This window comes from Pteropus medius, unplaced genomic scaffold (assembly GCF_902729225.1).
Source record: "Pteropus medius unplaced genomic scaffold, Ma_sr-lr_union100, whole genome shotgun sequence".
NCBI lineage: Eukaryota > Metazoa > Chordata > Mammalia > Chiroptera > Pteropodidae > Pteropus > Pteropus medius.
In genome coordinates this window covers 9,762,044-9,784,734 of record NW_024352786.1, presented here as the reverse complement: position 1 = coordinate 9,784,734, position 22,691 = coordinate 9,762,044, and the positions used below count along the sequence as shown (strand labels likewise).

Genomic DNA, 22,691 nt, shown 5'->3' with positions numbered 1-22,691 from the left:
CCCAGGAGCACCCCTGTCACCCTTCCCTCCGGTCCCGTTCTCTGTGCTGGACTCCTGCCCGCCATGCCACCTTTACTGCTGCTCCCTTGAGCTGTCATCACAGTACCTGACCAGGCCGAAGTCCCTCCCGGCTTTTAGCTTCCTCGACTCCGAGTTATTGTTATAGAACCGTGGAAACTCCCCGCAAGCAGCCGATTTGGGAGGGTGTGGGGATAAAGATCTGCAGGGCTCTTGCTTCTGTTTCTAGTTTCTGCATATCTTAGCCACTTCTTTAAAACAAAACAAAACAAAAACAAAAAACAAACAAAAAACCCGTGTGCCTGCCTGCCCATCACACGTCCTCACCTCCCAGCGCACGCCATCTCAGGCAGTGTTAGGCTCACTGTTCTGTCTTCATAGCGTTTTTTCCTAGCACTCTTTCACATTATTTTATAATAGCCCTTCATTTATCAGATCCACTAAGCTGTGCCAGGCTACGTTTCCAGTGCTAAAGAATGCATTGGTGACGTAACTTTTCCTTCAAAAATTGTAAAAGCCCCAACTCTTTCTGATTCCCAACTCCTGCTGATTACTACATAACTTAATTAGGCATTTGACACTTTGTAATCTGGGCTCAACCATTCTTGTCTTCTGTTTCTACATGCGTACCATCTGGTCATTAGCCAAAATGAATCATTGGTTGATTAATTGGTAGTCACCGGTATACCTTATTTATGCCTCCATTTACCTGAAATGGCTCCCATAATTTCCACCTGTCTGAATTTTACTTGTCCTTCAAGAACCACCAATCTGATGCTCTTGCTCTGATGATAATGAGAAGAATGATAGTTGACAGTGTATTGAATGCTTGCTATGTGCCAGGCTTGGTTTTTCCACACATTTACCTAGTTAATGCTCACACTAATCCTATAAGATAGGCACTATTATCCAAATTGTGCAGCTGAGGAAACAGGTGTTTGAGGTTAAGTAGCTAGATTAGTGGGGAGCTAGGATTTGATCCCAGACACCTGGCTCCAAGGGCCCATGTTCTCGACCCGATAAATAGGAGAAATTTATTTTCTTTGCTGAATTTCTAGAACACTTTCTTTGTATTTCCTAGCAGTGGTGTACTTCTCTCATTCACCCTGTTGAAAATTTTAAATTATTAGCAAACTTAGTGGGATAACATTCGTTAATAGCATTGTATAATTTTCAGGTGTAAAAGATTATAACTACACATCTGTGTACTCTATTGTATGTTCATCACCTGAAGTCTAGTTTCCTTGTCACCATGTATTTGACCCACTTTGCCCCTCCCACCCTCTTTCTCCTCTGGTAACCAGCATTCTGTTGTTTGTATCTATGAGTTTGTGTTTGTTTTGTTAGTTTTTGTTTTATATTCCATATATGAGTGAAATCATACGGTTTTTGTCCTTTTCCATCTGACTTATTTTACTTAGCATAATACTCTCAAAATCCATCCATGTTGTTGCAAATAGCTATATTTCATCTTTTTTTATATGACTCACGAGTGTTCCATGGTATGTATACACCACTTATCTTTATCCAGTCATTCATCAGTGGACACAGGTTGTTTCCATGCCTTGGCTACTGTAAATAACGCTGCAGTGAACATTTAACTTGTTGGAATTTGAGGGACTGTGTCGTATTCGTATCTGCATTTCTAGCAGCATGTGGTACAAACTTAAAAATATTTCTGTTTACCAAATGAATGTTACTCATTAAAAAATTTGTTTGTTTGTTTGTTTTTTAATAGCTAGACCTTTATATAATACAATTGTAGAAAAATAGAGTTTTTTAACTCTTGTGCACCTGCAGCTTCGCAGGCACAGGACGTGGTAGGGAACAGTCGTCTCTGCCCTCCTGGCATTTTCATTGTTCTGTAGCAGACGTAAAGTTGTTCATGCCTTGGAAACAGTGTGACGGAGTTCAGAGGGGACTGCCTGTTCCTTCCTTAAATCTACACGTTCATTTTCGTGTGTGTGTGTGTGTGTGTGTGTGTGTGTGTGTGTATGTGTGTTAAGAAATTTTCTTCAGCTGTGGGCAACAGCAGATGCTGCAGATGTTAGTCCCTGTTGCTGTTAACTTTGCTCCAGAGACTTAATGTTCAGTTTTAATTTTCATCTCCAAAATCTATTTACGTTGCTAAAGCAGAGGTTTTGCAATAACTGGAATTTTAAACATTTATTTTTCTTTTGGCCTAGGAGATCAGGATTTTCAAGAGAGACTGGGAGAGAGCTATAAAATGCTCTATTGTGATATAAAAGAAAAAGCCTGAATATTGGAGAATAAGAGTCTGTCTCTTTGTTTTGTTTCTAGAGAGCTTCTCTATCTTACAGGGCATTCGACATGTGATTTAATGACCTATCTGTAAGAGGAGAACTGCAGTTCAAAACTTGATATCTTGTGAAAAGACAAGAAAGGGGCCCTGTGTTCTGTACTTTACAGAGCCACAAGCTGACCATATATGAGGCCCTATGCATGTTCCTTTTTCTCCTGCCCTGTCACAGCATTGGTTGTGTTCATACCAATGATGTAATGTCATACTCTTCCCCACACGTTCGTATGAAGGGAGAGAGAAGAATGCAGCAGCACAGGGTTGTTGGAGAACAATTTGGCATCTAAGATATTGACAGACAAGCATACATCATACATATGACTCTATTGAGAATGCCACAGCCATGATTTAAGTGGAGGCGGTTGTCTCTTAGGGCCCCTGAATTACGGCTGGTTTTAAAATTCTTAGAACCCATTGAAGGCCGCTGTTTCTGAAAGTCTACATAATTTAAGCATTCTACATCCTGTCATTATAGGAGATGTCAGAATAGTAAAATTTAATCCTAGACTAACGTGTTATTGCAGCCCTTTGGTTTTGCGGCTTTGCGGACTTTATAAATATGTCTGTCACTGCCTGTGGTCGCCGCAGTTGGGGCAGTTGGAGGTGAATATCATTTCTCGCATTTTATACCGAGAGACTGGAACCCAGAAGGTCCATGTATTTACAAAAAGGGGCCGACCCAGCTGGCCTGGAGCGGAGCAGCGCCCATCCCAGACTCCACCTCTGCCAAATTAAGTGTGGCCTTCGACACTGGCCTCTGTGTAGCAGACCCTCAGCAAGCACAGGTGACGAAAGCAGCCAGATTCCTAGTGTTGTTCTGGAGAATAGTAGAAGCATCAGAGTTGCCTCTCGTTGGCCACCTAGCACTTTCTATCATGGGTGCATAAAAGGGACTCAATAAATACTGATATAAATGGCTTAGGAATTATCCAAGTTGCAATAATATACATATTTATTATTAGAACAAGATTCTCAGCTGACAATTGGCCAACATTTTCTTCTTATCCTCACCCTGCCACTCCACTCAACCCCCTATGTGTGTGAGTTCACACCTCACAAAACTGCATTCTCAACACACACACACACACACACGCACACATGAAAGAGGATCGACTACAAAGCTGTAGCCTTGTCTCAGACCTGGATCTTTTTGCACTGATAAGGAAACAGCCCACTTGGCTTGATTTAGCCAGACCAACTTTTAAATTGCTGAACTACTTTGTAAGTAGGCTACTCCTAATATGAGCAAAAGCTAATATTTAAAAAATTCTTGTGAGTTATAAACTGTAACATCAGTAGTTGTTACCACATAAAATAAATTTGGGTGAAGATGATATAGTTTTACCCCTTCCCAGGGGTTAGGAAAGAATAGTGGTGCATTTTTTTTTGTTTTTGTTTTTGTTTTTGTTTTTTTACTCTGAATTGAGTTTTTTTCCTGGGGGTGATCTTGTCCCCATTTCTCCCCAGGCAATATTTAGTGATGTCTGGACATTTTTGATCGTCGCTGCTGGAGTAGGCTCATACAACTGTCACCTAGTGGGTAGTACCCAGGGATGCTGCTAAACATTCTACAGTGCACAGAACAGCCCCTTATGACAACGAGTTACCCAACCCAAAATGTCAGTAGTGTTGAGGCTGAGAAACTCTGCTGTGAACTGTTAGGTTTATTTTCTGACTTTTACAGTAGACTAGCTTTTATTTAGTTAATTGAGAGGTAAAATTAACACTAGTACTTGCAATTCTTTGTGTTCTGCCCTTGGCCTTGGTACCCTGACCAAGGTCAGGACAAGCTCCGGCCATGTGTGAAGACCTAAATTTGGTTGGCTGACAACAAGAGCAGTTAAACTGTGTCCTAGTGGTAACAGTGAAAGAAAAGGAAGAACTGACATGATAATAAGTATATAGGGTCACATGAGGGAATGAAGAGTGAAAATGTAGTGTGAGCCCCACTATTCAGAGTGTGTTTTGAGAACCAGCAGTGGTCTTATCACTTGAGAGCGTGATAGAGATGCAGACTCAGGCTTCTCTCAGACCTACTGAATCATAATCTGCATTTTAGCAAGATACTCATATGATGCTTGTGCATCTAAAAGTTAGAAAAGCATGGATAAGCATTTTTTGCTTTGGAGGAAAATACACCTCGGTTCAAATTGTGACTCTGACTCTTAACTATCAGTGTGACCTTAGCCAAGTTAAAAAACCTCATTGTACCTTAGTTGCTTGGTCTAAAAAAAAAAATGGGAATAAGATCTTGCTCTTGAGGTAGTCCTGAGAATCAGACAAACTTATTTGTATCAGGGACTCGTCACATGGTAAAAGGTCAACAGAACTGAGTTGTAATTGATAAGTAAAAGAAGGCAAAAGCAGAGAGCATTAGAGACACAATTTATGTCTTAAATCTCACAGTCATCACCAAAAATGCTTGTACTCTTGGCAGATCTAATTTCTTTGAATAAGAAAATAGCAAAAGCTGGAGCTTCTTAAGCTTCTGTAGACTGTGGTCCTTGTCAGCAACCTGATTGGTAGAGACTAAATGGATCTGGGGACCAAACAGGCTAAACTGCTAGACGTGCTCCATCACCCTGGCCTGAGTTATACCTGTTCTGTTCATTACGCTCCAGAATTTGAAAGTAACATGGTAGGAATTTTCAAGACACCCAGGAGGAGAAAGGCTGTGATAAATGGAAAGGATGGATTTGAGGAATGTGACTGGGTGAGATGAGCCCTTGCCTTATTAGGAGGGTTTAGGAATGGGAAAGATGCTTTATTACTGGACAGGTCCCCGGATTCTTCCTCTGTGCACACTAAAATTCCACGCTAACTGCTGCCGCAGTGCCTGCCACATCAGCCAGGACGTCTCACAGGAATCGCTTTTTGGAAACGAGACTTTTATAAACCAGTGGGAGTGTAAATACTTCCAACATGAGATAAAGCAGAACTTGAATCATAACTGCAGTGTCCAGCGGAGTTTAACAGCCAAGATGGGAAGAGAAAAGAAAAAAGAAAGGAAGAGTTCACATGGAAAAACAAAACAAAACAAGCTGCAGAATAAGATTAAATGAGATTAAAATACTGACATAAATTTCTTTTCACAAAAGGATTAATTTAAAATTTATCAGAGTCAGTGATGACTACTAGTCCTGAGTATACAGATGTTTGGGGAATCGATTTGTCTTCTAAGTGTTTTTGCAGAACATTTTTCAATCTCTGACTTAAATCAGAACAGATTTGCATTAGTTTTCTTTGATTTTTAATTATAAAAACATTTACAGTCATAAATTTTAAAAATACAGGAAATACAAAGAAGAACAACCATACCCAAACTTAGCACCTACTTATCTCTTTTTTTAATTCTTGCTGGGTACCAGGGACTGTGCTTGGTGCTGGACAAATCTTTGACAGGGTGGCCCTGTCAAGCCTTCTTAGAGCTTCCAGCTGAGTGCCTAGATTTTGATGTGTGTCATTTTTCTTTTTTTTTCTGTGCCCTTAGCGACTATGTGATAGTAAACAATAGGAGCTAATATTTGCCAGATTCTTACTGTGTGTAGCACCCTGTTTTAGGGGGTTTATATCATATGTATTAACTCAATCCTTGTAGCACCGCTCTGAGGAGAATGCTGTTATCTCCACTGGACAGATTGGGAAACTGACGTGTGAAGAGGTTAAGCAGCTTGCTAAAGGTCACAGAATCAATAGATGCAGAGCCTCGATTAAAACCCAGGCCGCCTGGCTCCAGAGTCTGACCTCTTAATCACTAAACTGCACTGCCTCTCCTGGTGTTATAAAACTGAGATCATACTACATAGACAATTTTGATTCCTGCTTTTATGTTGACCACAAACACATGAGCATCCTCCTCTAATATTCATAAACTGTATGTTATTTCTTACCTCCAAAAGTAAAAGAATTTTAATTTATTCATTTGTTTAATGGTATCATAATGAAATAAACATATATAGAAATGGAATGATAAGCATTTAAATGCTGCAGCGATCATTAAACATTCTTAATACTTATCATACATTTTCTTAATCCAGTAATTTTAAGAGGAATTATGATGGACGGGTTACTTAGGAAATTAAACATTTTGTAGCTTGCATTTGATTTTGTAGCAGGAGAACAAACCCAATTTTAGATAACGATAAAGAGCAGTCAGTGCTGATGACTTCTGGAAATTAATCTGGAATTGTGTTGGAGTTGCTGACTGGACGAGATTGTATATGACGAGTGGTTGTGAGACTCAAGTTTCCTGTGAAGGGCTTTACATGGCATGTTTTAAGACCATGATTTCATTTAGGTTCGGTTTAGACAGAAGCTCCTAAGAATGTGTTGCAGCAGATGCGGTCCGTTTGTACAAGAACTTCTGCTGCTCTTCATAGCTAGTTTCAGAGTGTGCAGGTGAGATGTTCTCTGTGCATGTCTGTAGGTTATTGTGAGTTATAACACTTTGCATCAGCAACATAGTGCCTGCAGTCAAGAAAGGTACAAATTTGTGAAATGTGAAGAGATTTTGACTTATAAATAGAAGTTTAAAAATTGATTACATAAGAAATATTTAAAGCCCAAACAGTAATTCGTGACGATCTTTGCACCCCTGTGTTCATGGCAGCACAATTTACAAAAGCCGAGTTATGGAAGCAACCCAAATGCCCGTCAACAGACAATTGGATAAAGATATTATGGTTCATATATACAGTGGAATATTACTCAGCCATTAAAAAATATAAATGAAATCCTACCATTTGCAATGACATGGATGGACCTAGAGGTTATTATGCTGAATGAAATAAGTCAGAGAAAGATAAACACTCTATGATTTCACTTATATGTAGAGTGTAAGGAACAAAAAGAATAAACTAATCAAAAACAGACTCACAAATATAGAGGACAATCTGGTGACGGCCAGATGGGAGGGAGTTTGGGGGTCCAGGAAAATGGGCTAAAGGGTTAAATAAGTAAAAGGTTAAATAAATTAGTAGCTGATGGATGGTCATGGGGATGGTGGGGAGCATGGCATAGGGAATGCAGTCAGCATTAATGTAATGGCTAGGTAGAGAGCCAGAGAAGAGAAAGAGCATTTAGAGTGATCATTTTATAAACTACATAAATGTCTAACCAATGTACTGTGTACTTGAAACTCATAAAATAAAATTTAAAAAAATATATATTTGAGTGGTAGAGGTATCTGGCCGAAAGCATTGACTTGTGAGTCAGGCAGATGTAGACTGGGATCCTGACGCACCTGCCGATTCACTGTATGACCCTGTGCAAGTTGCTTGGCTTCTCTGAGCCTTAGTTTCCTCTGATACCTGCCTTCTGGAATTGTCTTCAGGATTAAATGAGTCTGTGTACATAACACACCTGGCACAGTGCCCAGCACTTGGTAGAAGACCCGTTAATGGTCACTGTTATTATTGGCTATTCAGTATGTTTTAATCTTCTTTCAAAATACCTAACCATGTTACACGGTGGTTAAGAATGCACATGAAAATGAAAACTGTGGGCTCCAATCCCGGCTCTACTACTTCCGAGCTGTGTGACATTAGGCAAGTTACTTAAACTCCCCGAGCTTCAGTTTGCTTTTCTTTAAAATGGAATAGATATCGTATCTACATCTTAGGGTGGTTGAGTGCTAAATAAATTATACATAAAGCCCTCAGAACAGTCTAGTGCATAGTGAGCAATAGATGAATGTTTGTTATTATCAATATACTTATTAACTCAGAAAATAAAAATATTACACCTTAAAAAGTAGCTATCTTTGAACACTTCCTCAGCTGCTACAACTTTTGCTTTCTATTTGATATGTAATGTGTTAGATGTTTGTGGCTCAGACCTAATTTATTCCAGTGCATGTTAAAGCATGAATCTTAAATTTGGGTGATAGCATTATGTAATATCTGAATGAGCAGAATTTTATAATTTGGCACTATGTTTAAACATACATTTTTATTGAAAAACGAACATTCTGAAATGTCCTCTTCCCTCTTCAGATTTTTCCGAGCTGGGAGAGCTTCCGCCCCGATCACCTTTAGAACCAGTTTGTGAAGATGGACCCTTTGGCCCCGCGCCAGAGGAAAAGAAAAGGACGTCTCGCGAGCTTCGAGAACTATGGCAAAAGGCGATTCTACAACAGATCCTCCTTCTCAGAATGGAGAAGGAAAATCAGAAGCTGCAAGGTCGGTTTGCCATTTTTATACTGAACAGGCCCGATGATCTCAATTTATCTTGGCTTTGAAGTGAAATCACATCAGACTTAACCATGCTATCTTTAAAAGAAAGCGAGATAGTCTAACATACATACATACAGATGTGTTTATAACAAATATCTGTTTACTTTTTCAGAGTAAAGTTCACACTACTTTTTCAAGCTCTAATGATCTCACCACTGTATTCGTTATCCTCGTATGGTCATTTTTAGCATAATGTCTAGAACTTCTAAGAGATAGCCTTCAAATATGTGAGCTTTAACCCTTGGAAAAGCAGTTTTGTTTTGGTTTTTCTCTCTCCCTCCCTACTTTGTTCTCAGCCATAGTCTGTGCCTGGGTGTTATGTATAAACTGATCCTACATAAATCATTAAACCTCATGCTATGTGCATTTTTAGTGAGTTGTAAGTAACCTGAAAACTTCAACATTGAGCTCTACTTGTACTGATATCAAGGTGTTTCGTGTAGATGGACTCATTCAATCCTGAAGACAACTCCAGTGGCAGGTATTAGCCTCAAGAGGAATCTAAGGCTCAGAGAAGCCACGCGACTCTCCCAGGGTCATGTCAGTATCAAAACAAGACAAGAACTTTGAAAGTTGCGATTTTTTCATTTGCTGTTTCCATGCTGTCACTCGAAGCAATAAATATTATTTTCAAAGTAGGCAAGAAGCTAAGTTTATGTACCCTGGGTGGTATAATGGAAAGAACACAAGTCTTGGGGTACAGAGAGCTACCTGGCTATAAAATAAAGAGGGTTTTGATCCGGATGTCTGGACAGACTCTCAGGGGAGGCTCTCAGGGTAGTTCAGTCGTGCTGTCATTGCCCTGAGAAATTTTGGAATTAGAGTACAGTGGTCCCCCCTTATCTGTGGTTTTGCTTTCTGAGCTTTCAGTTACCTGCTGTCAGCCAGGGTCCGAAAATATTAAAAGGAAAATTCCAGAAGTAAACAGTTCATAGGTTTTAAATTTAATGCTGTCCTGAAATCTCAAGCTGTCCTGTCATCTCGCCTAGAACATGGATCATCCCTTTGTCCAACGTGTCCTCGCTGTCTATACTACACACCTGCCCATCAGTCACTTAGTAGCCATCTTGGTTATCAGATTGACTGTTATGGTATCGCAGTGCTTGTGTTCAAGTAACCCTTATTTTACTTAATAATGGTCCCAAAGCAGAAGAGTAGTGATGTTGGAAATTCAGGTATGCCAAAGAGAAGCTATAAAGTGCTTTCTTTAAGTAAAAAGGTGTTTATGTATAGGGGAAAAAAAAACAGCGTATATAGGAGTTTGGTACTCTCTGTGGTTTTATGCTTCCTTTGGGGGTCATGGCATGTGTCCCCCATGGATAAGGGGGGACTACTCTACATTTCTTTGAACTTCCTCCTTGATTGTCAGGCTTTATCTTTTAATAATGATCTTGATGTTTGTGTAAAGCTGAAAGTCATCAAGACACTGATCTGTTGAATAAAGTTCATAGTTCGGATAAGTATATTATCTTTGATAAAAAACAAGTTAAATATAAAGTAATAATACCTTTCACTATGAAAGTAGTCCAACAATTGTAAGAGGCTACTGACAGATGTAGACACAGTGTTGAAGCTGATAGAGATGGGTCATCCTACCAGGTGCTATGGGCAGGGATGCTTCATTCAGTGAGGGCCATTTTGAGCAGCGATTGCTAAATGTTCTCCCAACTCTTACTTTTCTGCCATTTTCTTTTGTATTCCTGAAGGCAATCCTGTAAGCAGACATCTGAAAGAGGTTTGACAGTGATGGCATCACTGAGTGTGTCATCAGCCAAATGACAGCTTTGGAGCACAGCACTTACATTCGTGTGTATATTGGTTGGGATTTTTGTCAGAAAGCAAAAAGGCAGTTATGTTCATCATATAAGTCATAAACTTTAGTGCTTATCCTGGCCAGTCTCTCAAATGACAGCCACGGAAAATCAGGGTGTAGCCGTAAAATGGGAATGATGCTTGCTGGCCTTTGGGAAGAATTGTAACTATTAACTGATGAGATCAGTATGCCACAAAAGCAAAGCTTTTTTAAAGCTATGTAAATGATAACTACCCAGACCAGAAGGAACAGGGACGTTTCCTAAGTTTACCTGGAACAGCTTGCCAGGTGTTGCACAAGTTCACTGGCCCTTCCCAGCAACTTTCTACTGCTTCCTCATTTCATCTGGCAGTGCTCAGTCCTGTGTGGGCTTTCATTTTTACTGTTTAAATTCATTTCTTTTCTTAGCTCTATAAAGTTCAATACATGTTGACTTTTGTGGTGATAGCACAATAAACTTGCCAAATATAATTTAGAAAGCATTGTATCAGTGCGTACAGTACCTACATTGCTGAGAAAAATAATCATCAATAAGAGCTTGATTATTGCCTGAAAATTTACTAAGTTTTGTTGGGGTGGGATGAGGAGGTGGCAGAACTTTCTCATTATATACAGAAGCAAAATTTGAGAACTAACCTGGGAGGGCACTATATACTAGAGAGGTAGTCATTCCATTGCAGTTTTTTTCAAGTGCTTTTAAAAGAAAAGTTAAATTACAACTGGGAGTGGCTCTTAAAATTGATCAAAGGTTCAGGCTAACTGGTATGCTCTTTGGGGAAAAAAAATTAAAGAAACATGTATGAGGAGGTTCTTCCTATGGCCAAGCCTAGTTCCTGGCTTTTGAATATATGGATCAAATATTTATTACTCTTCTAGAAGCACTGCGTCTGAGAAAGAACCAAACTATGTCATCTAAATCTTCCTCAGTACATTGTAGACAGTTGGAAGCCGAATTGTAATTTCCCGAAAGTTAAACAGCTCATTTTTTTCCAGTGGTGTTGGAACTAAGATTCATCACCTCTTCCCAAGGCAGCAGTCTTCTGCTATACCTTTGCAAAGCCGTTTTTCCTCTATTATAAATGCAGATGCAAGCAGCCTAATGCAAGACAGCGGGGTATGATTCAACGCAAGCATGGTTTTTGGTTAGCACATTATTACTTGTTGGACTGACTCATATCATTCAACATTTCATGTTTAAAATGAAAATGTAACAGATATTACATCTTCATAGCAATGTGCTAACACATTGAATTTGGAATTTTAATTGAGTTGTAATAGAAGATATTTACAAAAAGGCTTTTCCCTGGTTAAACAAATACTACATGTTGGTTATAAAAACTTAAATAATGGGTACAGTTTTTCTTGTCTCCATAAACTTAGGGGTCATTTAATTACTGAGGATCCTGGCCCCTTAGTCTTCCTTTTCTAAGATGGTAGCAGTTGAAAGTGTTTTACCTGTGAAGGTCATTGCTAACGGAGCAAGACTAGAGATGGGCAGCCACACAGTCTGTCCTACGCCATAGACATAAATCAGACCTTAATGTTAGTCCAGAGTCCAAGCTAGCTCATAATCCATGTCAAATGATACTGAATATTTCACAAGACTCTTTTGCAAAGTCGTGTCTGATCTCATGTACTCCTGGTTTCTACAAACCCCAGAAACTTACAAACATGGTATTGTAGACCCTTATTTGCTATTTAAACAGTTTGATCTTGTAGTTAAAGTTCTTGCCTTTGAGCCTTCCGTTTGTTGCAGGCCTGCATCATCTGCCTTGGTCCATAGGCATTGTGGAGGCCACGGATTTTAGGCAACAGTGTTGTCAGGACACTAGAACAGCAGGGTGTCTCTTGGGCCAACAGCGACATACATGGATTAAGCCTTTTCAGCTGAATCTTCTGGCCAGATATTTCTGTTCTGGTGACTTCAGAGCAGGTTTCCCCTGTGGCATTCTGGGATCTTTAGTGTGGCCAGACGTGCTCACAGCAGAGTTCTCTGCCAGAGAAATGTACACAGGCTCTGTGAGCCCGGTGCTGCTTGCAGTCACCATTCAGCAAGGCTTGTCCTGAACCCAGTTTCCCAAAGGGTTCATTCAACTCTAATGACATGTACTGTGCATCCTCATAGTCAAAAAAAAAATCTGGAGTTGACTTTTTTTTTTTTCAATTCGAACTCACAGATGTAGGGAATTGTTTTAGCGGGACCTTGAAAATGTATTCTTCAAAGAAGGAAAATAATAAAGATGGTAGATGAAAAGTCGCAAAGTAAGGAACTTGTTCAGCCTCTGCCTCCTCCTGAATGAAGTGAGGGTGGAGAGGGTGTTTGCAGGGGCTGGGGGGAGAGCAGACTTGTATACACTGACTTATCAATGTCTGCAGTCTGTAGGGCTAATAGCTTCATGCCTATAAACTTAAAAACTGAGATAAAACAAACTTCTTGAAAGATGCAGTTTACCAAAAACCGAAATGAGAAGAAAAAAAGATCTGAATGGTGCTATATCTATTAAAGAGATCAAGTTTATATTAAAAATCTCACACAAAGAAAATTCTAGGCTTAGGTAGATCCACTTGATTCTATCAAGTATTAAAGTCTCTAATGATACATGCCTAGTCTCAGAAAAAAATGTGCAATTACCAACAATCTCTGTAGTCCAGTGAAGGCCGAGGGTCCCAGGCCTGCTCTGCCTTCTGCTCTGGGACCTTGGTGGAACTCCTCACTTGTGGTGCCTCAGAGTGACATTCAGATGAAACGTTACTAAATATAAAGTGCTTGAGATATAGACTAAGTATTATTATCATGAAGAAGTCTAGTTTACCAGCACTGCAGAAGTCTGTGTATTGGTTTATACTTAGCTGTCCTACCTGCTGTCCTAATAAACTCACAGTCTGGCTCTCAGATGTGATGTGGAATGGGTTTGGGGGCTGACAAAACATTACCACTGTGTCTAAATAGGATTTAGCGGTTTTATGTGGGAGAGAGGTTTTCTGTTGTAATCCTCCTTGGAATTGTCAATTTAAAATTTTCCTGTATTGATTCCCCTCCCCACCGACCCCCCACCCCCGCCCCAGTTTGGTAATTTAAGTGTAATTCTTCTTAATCCAGCTTTAAGCTGATGAAGTTGGTGGGAAATAATAGCTACCTTTATATATGTGTGGAGATGTTATATGAAAAGGGTAGATTTATTCTGTTCAGCTCCAGGAAGCAGAAACATGACTGATGGCAGAATCTACCTAAAGGAGGTTTGGCTCTAAATAAGAAAGAATCATCCTTGGAGAGCCTCTCCTAGTTTAGATGAAATTTTTTTCTTGAGCTCTAACCATGCCAGGCACTAGAATTTCAACACACAGGTCTTGCCCTTGAGGTGTTTCTGGTTTAATAGGGTATCCAACGGAGATGGATAGGATTGGACAAGTAGTGGGTATATTTTAGTGGTAGAGCCAGCAGTACCCATTAGAGGCGAAGGGGTACAAGAAATCAAGGTGTTCAGCTTTTTCCAAGATAAGGAAAATGGTTTGGGATATGAACAATGACTTTAATTTGATCCTTCCTGTTAGGCTGGCTGTCACCACCTGACATCTCAGTAGGGAGGATGACTGGGCCACCATATCGTGAAACAGAAGACATGGAGCCTTAGTATGTTCATTAATGTGCTCTTAAATGTCTGTTCCAGCCTCTGAAAATGATTTACTGAACAAGCGCCTAAAGCTCGATTATGAAGAAATCACTCCTTGTCTTAAAGTAGTAACTATGGTGTGGGAAAAGATGCTTAGCACTCCAGGAAGATCCAAAATTAAGTTCGACATGGAAAAAATGCACTCGGCTGTTGGGCAAGGTAAGCCTTATCAGGAGTCAGCCCAGCCAGCCTCACCCGCCGTCGGTGACTGGGGAGAAGTATGGAATAAAAAAATGTTTAAATACAATTTTGGTGGCCATCTCTCTCCTATTTATCACATTTTTATTTAATCTGTTTTCAGATTATCATAGTTAATTGATGTGTTTCATCACCTTTCATGATTCTTCTTAATTAAATCAGTTAAAATGCCCAGAAGACCAGGAAACAGGAAAAAGATAGAGGAAACCCCAGAAGCTTAGTTGACTACAGACCGTTAATAATATGCCGATACACTCTGAGTTAAATTGTAAACTAATAAGTAATTTTGTGGCCTCTGAGTACTTTCGGGGGACAACTTGGCACAGACTTCAAACAGGTACTCTCGGGGTTAGATTCCAAACCCCGCCAGTTTGCAATGTGATCTCAGGCAAATGACTTAACCTCTCTGAGCCCCACTTTCCATGTGTGTAAGATGTGGGTGATGACTGTGGCTGTTTTGAGGAGTGAATGAGCTGATACCTAGGAGCATACTGCATGCGTCTGCTCCATGAGAAGGCCCCGGAGAGTGGGCAGGATTTGCTATGTGTTTTTTTGTTTGTTTGTTTGTTTGTTTGTTTTTTAGTGTAGTGTGATGACTGTGTGTCAGTCTGAACTGTTACTGGCCCAGGATAAGTACAGAACTTGAGACTGACATTTAGAAACTTTTCCAGCAATTTGACAGTGATTCTATTGTATTTAGTCAGTCTTTTTTTTTTTTCCTCATTTCATTTTTCTACTAATTCATTTTTACTGTATTTTATAAAAGCATTAGCAAGATTGGAAGCTTTTTGAATCTAATTCTGGTGCTACTGAGTTCTGTCCAGTCTAGTCATGAATAACCGAGTGTTTAAAAAAAGGGTTGCAAATATATATAAATCTTGGTTTTTTTCTGACTTTATTAGCTGCTTGATGGAAGAAGTTACGCATGCATCATTCATCTCTAGGAGTAAATGAAGCGAAGTGTTTTTTTCCTAGTATTGTCAATTAGGCATTATTTAACCTTTATCTGAGTTTTGAGAGCATCAATTTTAGTAATGTGTAATTATTGCTAGCGTGATTATCCCCTTTGTATAGATAAGGAAACTTGGACTTCAAGCAGTTGAGTAATAGGCCCAGGGTCACAGAGCTGGTCTAATACCCTAGTTTTAGGCACCATATGACTGGCACTGCCTGCAGCTGAACTACACCTTGGCACTGCTGGTCTCAGAGACCAGAAATATGGTGGGTGATGAGGACTCAGGTTTTAAATTGGCCAGGGCTCCCTCTGTGATCCAGGCTTTGGCCTTCTGGCTGCTGGAATGAGAGGCATGGAGCAAGCAGAGGATCTTAGAGCTCTTTTCCAGTTCTTACATTCTTTGCACCCATAACGGTTGCTGGAGGCTTACCATTGCACCACATTGCCCCAGGTTGCCGTTTTGAAAAAGAGGAAAGCAAAGAAAAGATTGAGTCTGTTGTTTTCCTTTTTCATTGTTGACTACATGATGGTCTTCAGGTGGCTTTTCTTCTACAGAAAGCAAACACTTGGGTCTGTGACAGCTGTTCTAGATGTTTGAGCTTAGAAGCCTGGCACCTGCATATATTGGTTTTCATCATATTTCTTATGAGGGCGACTAATAGAAATACTCTAAGCATCTAGAACATATTTAGTGGAGTTAGGGATAGATGTTTAAACGATTTATATAATGAGATGAACTAATCTGGAGTTTCCTCATGTATCCTCCACATTGCCACATCACCTTCTGTGGCAGGAACTCTGTATCTCTAACAGTAAAAGGGGCTTTGTCAGTTATTCATCTAGTTTCAACACATAAAATTGAACAACCCCAAATAAATGGCCACCGTCCGTCTTGTAGCGCAGAATAAAAAAACAAGATTGAGTCAGAACCACATCTTTGGCCTTTTGGGTAGAGAGGCCAAGTCACTTCCAAGGTCTTGAAAGAAAACAGTCCCTGTGTGGGTAAGAGGCCGCTTCTTAATGATCTCAAGGCCCCTAAGTGATGGAAATAAAGGGCTCTATGAACTTCCCAAGTTAAAACAGAATCAGAGTATCAGGATTAGGATGTCAGCTTGGGAGAAGGAGGACTAGTTCTGTGGAATTTTAAATAATCCAGAATTTAGTTTCCGTTTAAATGATTTCTTTTATCTAATGACTTATTTAAATGATTTCGTTTCTTTAATAATTAAAAGATGTCGAGGTAGAACTTTATAAACCAGAGTGTACTTTTCTAGGAATGGGATTGCAAAGAGGCCACCTGAGCGGTTGGCAGTATGGGCCAGATGCAAACTCTGCTTACCTTCTACCCAGCAATGCCATGCATAGAAACCTATTCTAGAAATTAATCAGTCAAAAGTGTATGGCAGTAGGAAGAATACTTATCGTGGCATTAATAGCCAGAGAACAAACAGAGCCAAAATCCTCAACCGTGTGACCCCACCCATGTCCTAAATTTGTATTTACTGATGTAAAAGATAAGTTGTTAAATGAAAGAGTACAGATGTCACGTACACTTGTATGTTTCTGTGTGCGTATCTGTAGAAAAACATCCGTGACGTGTCTGCAGATATCTGGGAATAGGCAGGATGACCATACATCTGGGTTGCCTGGCATAGTCCTGCTTTACAGCTCATTCCAGCAAAATAATTAATAGCCTTCCTCCCCTTTGCTTTCCAAAGCCTCGTGCTCCGGATGGCTAATTATATGTTCACTCTAGTAGTGGGTGGTTTTTCATTTTCTTTATATCTTTTGCATTTCCAGAAGTTTTTTTTTCCCCCCTTTTTATTTAAATAGTAAGTATACACTTTTAAAAGTAAGTATATACTTTTAAAATCATAAAAATAAAAAAGGTGTTTACATCTGAGGGGAGGGTGGCCCGCCTGCAGGCCCTAGGTAGACTCGACCGCCACATTTCTCTCTTGGGTTCGGAGTGGAGGCAAACCAAGTATGGGGAAGGATGTTCTAGATCATTCTTAGCAAAAAAATTGGCTCCACTTTGTATGACCCTTTGTTTTTAAATCACACATCTAAGCTTTCTCTTAAATACCAGAATATGTGGTACTGTCCAGTGACACAGCCAATATTCTTTTCCTCCAAAAAATAAAGGTCTGATAAGATAATGGGAATGATTTAGCAATCATTTAGTAGTAAAAGAGGAAATTGGTCATCTCATAGCTTGGGAAAATTTCCCATTTTGAAAAAAATATTTTGTGAAAAGCCCCACTATAAATCACTTAATGTGCTGACTGTTTTCCAGGCAGCATTTACTTCTAATATGGTTTGAAGTATTAAGGCTTCTGTGTGTGTGTACACACACACACACACACACACACACACACACACACACTAAGTTATATCTCTGAGCAGGAATAGTAGGGAGAGAAGGGATAGAATAATGTAAAAACATAGGGCGTATTAGCTTCCTGTTGCTGCTGTAACAAATTATCACAAAATTAGTGGCTAAAACAACAGAAAATCTCACAGTTCTGGGTCAGCAGTCTGAAGGCAAGGTGTCAGCAGGTCTGCATTTGGCCTCTCCCAGCTTCTGGTGGCTGCCGACATTCCTTGAGTTGAGCTGCATCACTCCAGTCTCTGCCTCCATGGTCACATGGCCTCCTCCTCTTGTCTTCCCTTCTGTGTGTCTTTTATAAAGACGTTTGTCATTGGATAGAGGGCCCACCTGGATAATCCCGGGGGATGATCTCATTTCAAGATCTTAATTATATCTACAAAATCCCTTTTTCCAAATAAATTAACATTCAGGAGTTCTGGGGGTTGGGATGTAGATACAATCTTTCCGAAGGCCACCATTCAGCCCACTACACCAGATTAACGCTAAGATAAATATTCAGAGAAGCTATAGGGTGTGGTCACAGTTAAGTGTAAGCTTGTATTTCTCCCACAGGCTGCTTTTTGTTAGTCTTTTTTACGACTGGTATCCCTAAGGCAAAAAACAAATTACTTACTACACTTTAAATATTTTCCAAGAAGTGGCTGAGTGTGGATCGAGTAATAAATGGACTACTATCTGGTTCAAATCCACAGATGATTATTTTGTTATTAATTGCCAGGTAGGAACATAAATATTTTTTTTCCAGTACCTGCCTGAGCAGCAGCTGGTGTGACAGTTCCGACAGGGAGGACATCAATAGAAAATGGCCCTTTTCCTGGGCTGCCACTGCCCAGCTGGGTGATCTCGGGCGAGGGACCTACTCTCCTTGGCCTCCGCTTCCTATGTTTACTAGGAGGATAATCATAATATTTCCCTTAGCAGGTTGTGAGGGTGACACAAAGGACTCAGAATGGCCTCGCAGTAAACGGTCGCTGCTGCTGCTACCATCTTGCCAGCAGACGCGTTCCTCAGAGATGGCCAGTGGGAAACCAGAGAAAATGACCTTCCTGGGGAGGCTCTTTGGTTCATCATTCAGCTGTCACAAGGTCCAGATGTAGAAATGAGGAGAGAAGGGAGTGGCGGGCAGGTATACAAAGCGGTCACATTTTTTTCTATCTGGAGGAAAGATTAATCCCTGATTCAGTGGTTCCTTTTCTCTCAAGAGAAGTCCTGTCAGAGATGAGAAAGATTTGGCGCCCTATTCTACAGTCTTCTTTCTCTTTCCATTTCTGCATTTGGACCTTGTGACAGCTGAATGACGAACCAAAGAATTTTGAATAAAAACTGTCACTTTCTCTAATGAAGTTTGCCCTAAATAACATTATTGACTTTAAGAGAACTTTTTTCAGTTGTAGACTTTTTTCTTTTTTTTTTTTCTTTTTTCTTTTTTTTTATCACTTTGAGTGTTCAAGTTAATCATATTTAAAACATTAGGCACAGTCTCTTGGATAATTTATCTTATTTTTAGGCCTCCATTGAATGCTTACCACACCAAGTTTATGCAGACGGTGCCCTGTCTAGCCTCTGGTTCTTCCTCCAGCCTGCCCTTGCAGAAAGATAGCTGATCAATACCCTATAATCTCAGCCTCGATTAGGCTCTTTCGTCCCCAACTCCATGGACCCCTATAAAGTGCAGGTTTCTTGCCCTCAGTTTTGCCTCTAACAAAACCTGACTGCCACCTGCACCTCCCCACGTGTGCGCTGTGCCCAAGGCCACAGAAACACTCACAGTCACAGTCCCCTTCCTCTGACTTGTCCTGTCTCTTCCTGTCCCCTGACTCTGAAGTTCTAGAACAAGAGAAGGGTTCTCTGAAATCTCCATCTCCTTCATCTGAACTCACGTCACTTTGATCATATCCCTTTTATGAGACGACATTCTGTGCTGCAGTATTACATGCTTGGTCTTGTTTCCCTAGGATGTGATTATTGGCATCAGATAGGGGCTCGTGTCATTCACCGTTTGTCCCTGGCAAATGCTAGCATAATCCGAACATAGTATATATTTGAAATGTGAAAGGAAAGTGGGAGAGGATGAGGGGAGGTAAGGGGCAGAATGGGGAGTGTGGAAGAAGGAAGGAAGGGGCCAGTAGGATAAAATTTTGGTTGCTTCTTATGCTGTTAATTCATAATGGAACAAGAAATCAGATCATTGGAATGAAACACACTCATTTTTATTATTAAGGTGTATTCTGTACATAAAGTCTTTCTCTATATTTTCTACCCCCTGCCCCCACTTTGAAGGTGTGCCACGTCATCACCGGGGAGAAATCTGGAAATTCCTAGCAGAGCAATACCACCTTAAACACCAGTTTCCCAGTAAACATCAGCCAAAGGACACGCCGTACAAAGAACTCTTAAAACAGCTCACGTCCCAGCAGCACGCGATTCTTATCGACCTCGGTAAGTCTGCAAATCAATCTGACATGAGAATGGAAGTTTCTTTCACTCGAAAAATCTGGAGAGGCTGTCCGAGTTATTTAGTGATCTGCCTTTAGCTTTAGCAATCAGAATTTGCTACTGAGACTTTCAATTAAAAAAATGCCCCAGAGAAATCACAAATGTCTTCTCCAAATATATATAATAGTCTCTCTTTTCACTGGGCAGCTTGTTAACTCAGCTCAGCATCGGGGGTGACAGTCATGAAGGTTCCAGTCATGACCGGAGTTCAGGTCAGTAATTCACATATCGATTGGAGGCTTTTAGTCAACCAAACATTCTGGAAAACCTAAGTGTCAGGTCCGAGGCTCGGCTTAATTACAGGAGCCACGCCCTAGCCGTTACTGCTTCGAAACAGGATTTATTACAAAAATTGTAGAAAGCAGTTTGTGTGTGCCCAGGGCAATTTTATTTGAAAAAAAAAAAAGGGTGAGCACCTTGCCTCTGGAACAGTTTTAAAAAGGCTAAGATGCAAACGGTGTTACTGGATGCATTTGCCACTGCCGCAGGGAAGGACATGTGGAATGGGGATGTAATTATGCTGTACGACAGGGCCTTCTGACTTGCCAGCAGACACACGTGGGGTGGAGGCCCTGCCGTGGCCTGGCTCTTAAGGTCCCTGCATTGCAGCAGCTAGGACAGAGGGAGCAGCTGGGTCAGGCCGCGTCAGGGCTTCCCTGTCCAGCCACACAGCAAGTCGTAAGGGCTGGTTTCATGAATGTTGCTCCTTGGTCTGAGCTCAGATGTCACCTCTGAGAAACTGACCCTACCCATAGCCTCTTCTCCCCACTTCAGGCTGGATCAGGTACCTCTGCTATGCCATCTGTCCCACTTCATACTCTCCCTCATGAAACTTATTACATTTATTATTATAGTAATTATTATTATTGAAAGCTTAACTTTGCCTTACGCCAAATGTCACGTGAAGTTACTTAACTACATTCTTTAATCCTCACAACACTATCAGAAAGTTATTGTTCTGTCCCTGCTTACGGTTGAGAAAATTGAAACGCAGAGAGGTGAAGTAACATGCTCCAAGTGACACAGCCGACGTGCTGCTGAGCAGGGTTACTCTGGGGCCTGCGCTCTGTCCCTTGCCTTTCCCCACAGCTGTCCCCCGTTATATGGCAGTGGCGGCAGCTTTATTTTATTGCCTTTCTCTCCATAGGACGCAGCCCTCTGGGGGCTGGACTGGGGCCGTTTTACCATTGTACCCTCAGCTCCCAGGACAGAGCCCGTCACATAGTAGATGTTCAATAAACCTTTTGAGATGTCAAAGACGAGGCACTGCACTAGCACCTCAATCTCATGGGACCCTCACAACAGCCCTGGGATATTGGCCCTGCATCCTGTTTAGGAAATGAAGGAACTAAGGCTCAGAGAGGTCGAGTGGTGGCCACAGTCACACAATTAACTGGCAGGGCCTAAACTCACTGTGGCTCTGTGCTACAATAAGGGCCAGACGTCTCTGAGGTCCTCTGAGCCCAGGAGCCTGTGTGTTTTCATGGAAGTGGCCGGCTGGGTGACGGGTGATGCTGACAGGTCGTAATTACACCCAAGGACAAAGTGTGCAGCGCGGGGCTAGAGCTCGTTTGGCCCACTGACTCCAAGCAGAGCAGTCTTGTGAATTGGCAATAGCTGTGTTTGCTAATGTGATGAGTAACAGAAAAAATGACATCATGTTCCTATCATGTGAAATGAAGTGGAAAATAAAATTGAGAGTAGGAGATTGAAAGGGTGGGAGGACAGACGGTTTCTCTGCCGCCCTCCACTCCTCCCTGGGATGGAAGGAGAATAGAATGTGTTTTCCCTTCCTGGATTCAGATGTTGTCTCCCCTTAGTTTTCCTCTCATTCTTTCATGGGTGGGATCGGCCCTCTGTTTCACGTTGTTCAGATGTAATCACTTTTCTGCAGAGGGAAGGAAGAGGCCAAGTCAGCACGAGGGCCTGAGGGCCTGGGGGGCCCTCTCCCCAGGGAGCTGTGTTTGCTGTGGCCTCCCCTGAGACAGCCTCCTTGCCTGGAGGCTGCCTGCAGCCTTTCTTCCATTTGGCACGTGGTCTTTGTGAGCCAAGGTTCGCCCTTTTCTCATTCATGAGCAGAGCCAGGTTGCACTCACATCCTCTCCACCCCTGCCCATCTCCCATGCTCACCCTTCTGCACCCCCAAAGGCCAGCTGCAGCCACCACTCCCTGCCGACAGCACAGGCCTCCTCCCTTCACTTCTTCTCCAGTCCTGGCCCCCATTTTGGATGCCCTCCAATACCCTGCCGTGGCCTAAACGAAGCTATTTCCAGCAGTACGTTTCTCAGGTGACCTTTGCCTCTCTCCAGGCTTTATCCAGGACCTGCCAGGGCCCATTTCCTCTCCCACCTGAACTGGGGAAACCTGTGTGTTAGCCAAGACTTGACGGCGGTCCCACGGGGCCTTACCTGCCAGGCTCTGCTTGGTTGGTCTCACTGAGAACTTGCTCCTAACTGCCCATTGCTGCCCTCTGCCCATTGCCAAGTCACTCGTTTAGTCTGTACTTTCTATATAGTGTGCACAATGGCTAACTCAAGGCCCAAGAAAGGTGTGTGGTGCAGAGCAGAGCAAAACAAATCACGTTTCACTTTTTCT

General features: G+C 41.4%; 1 protein-coding gene across 8 annotated transcripts in view; it reads left to right on the top strand.

The window, feature by feature from the left end:
- The window catches only part of TBC1D1 (TBC1 domain family member 1), a 200,328-nt gene that overhangs the window by 150,785 nt on the left and 26,852 nt on the right, over positions 1–22,691 (top strand). For all 8 annotated transcript variants that reach the window (XM_039848785.1, XM_039848791.1, XM_039848789.1 and 5 more), the window contains 3 exons: positions 8,332–8,517; positions 14,053–14,214; positions 19,881–20,039. In XM_039848785.1, coding sequence (XP_039704719.1) covers positions 8,332–8,517; positions 14,053–14,214; positions 19,881–20,039 — 507 coding nt within the window. The remainder of the gene's footprint in view (positions 1–8,331; positions 8,518–14,052; positions 14,215–19,880; positions 20,040–22,691) is intronic.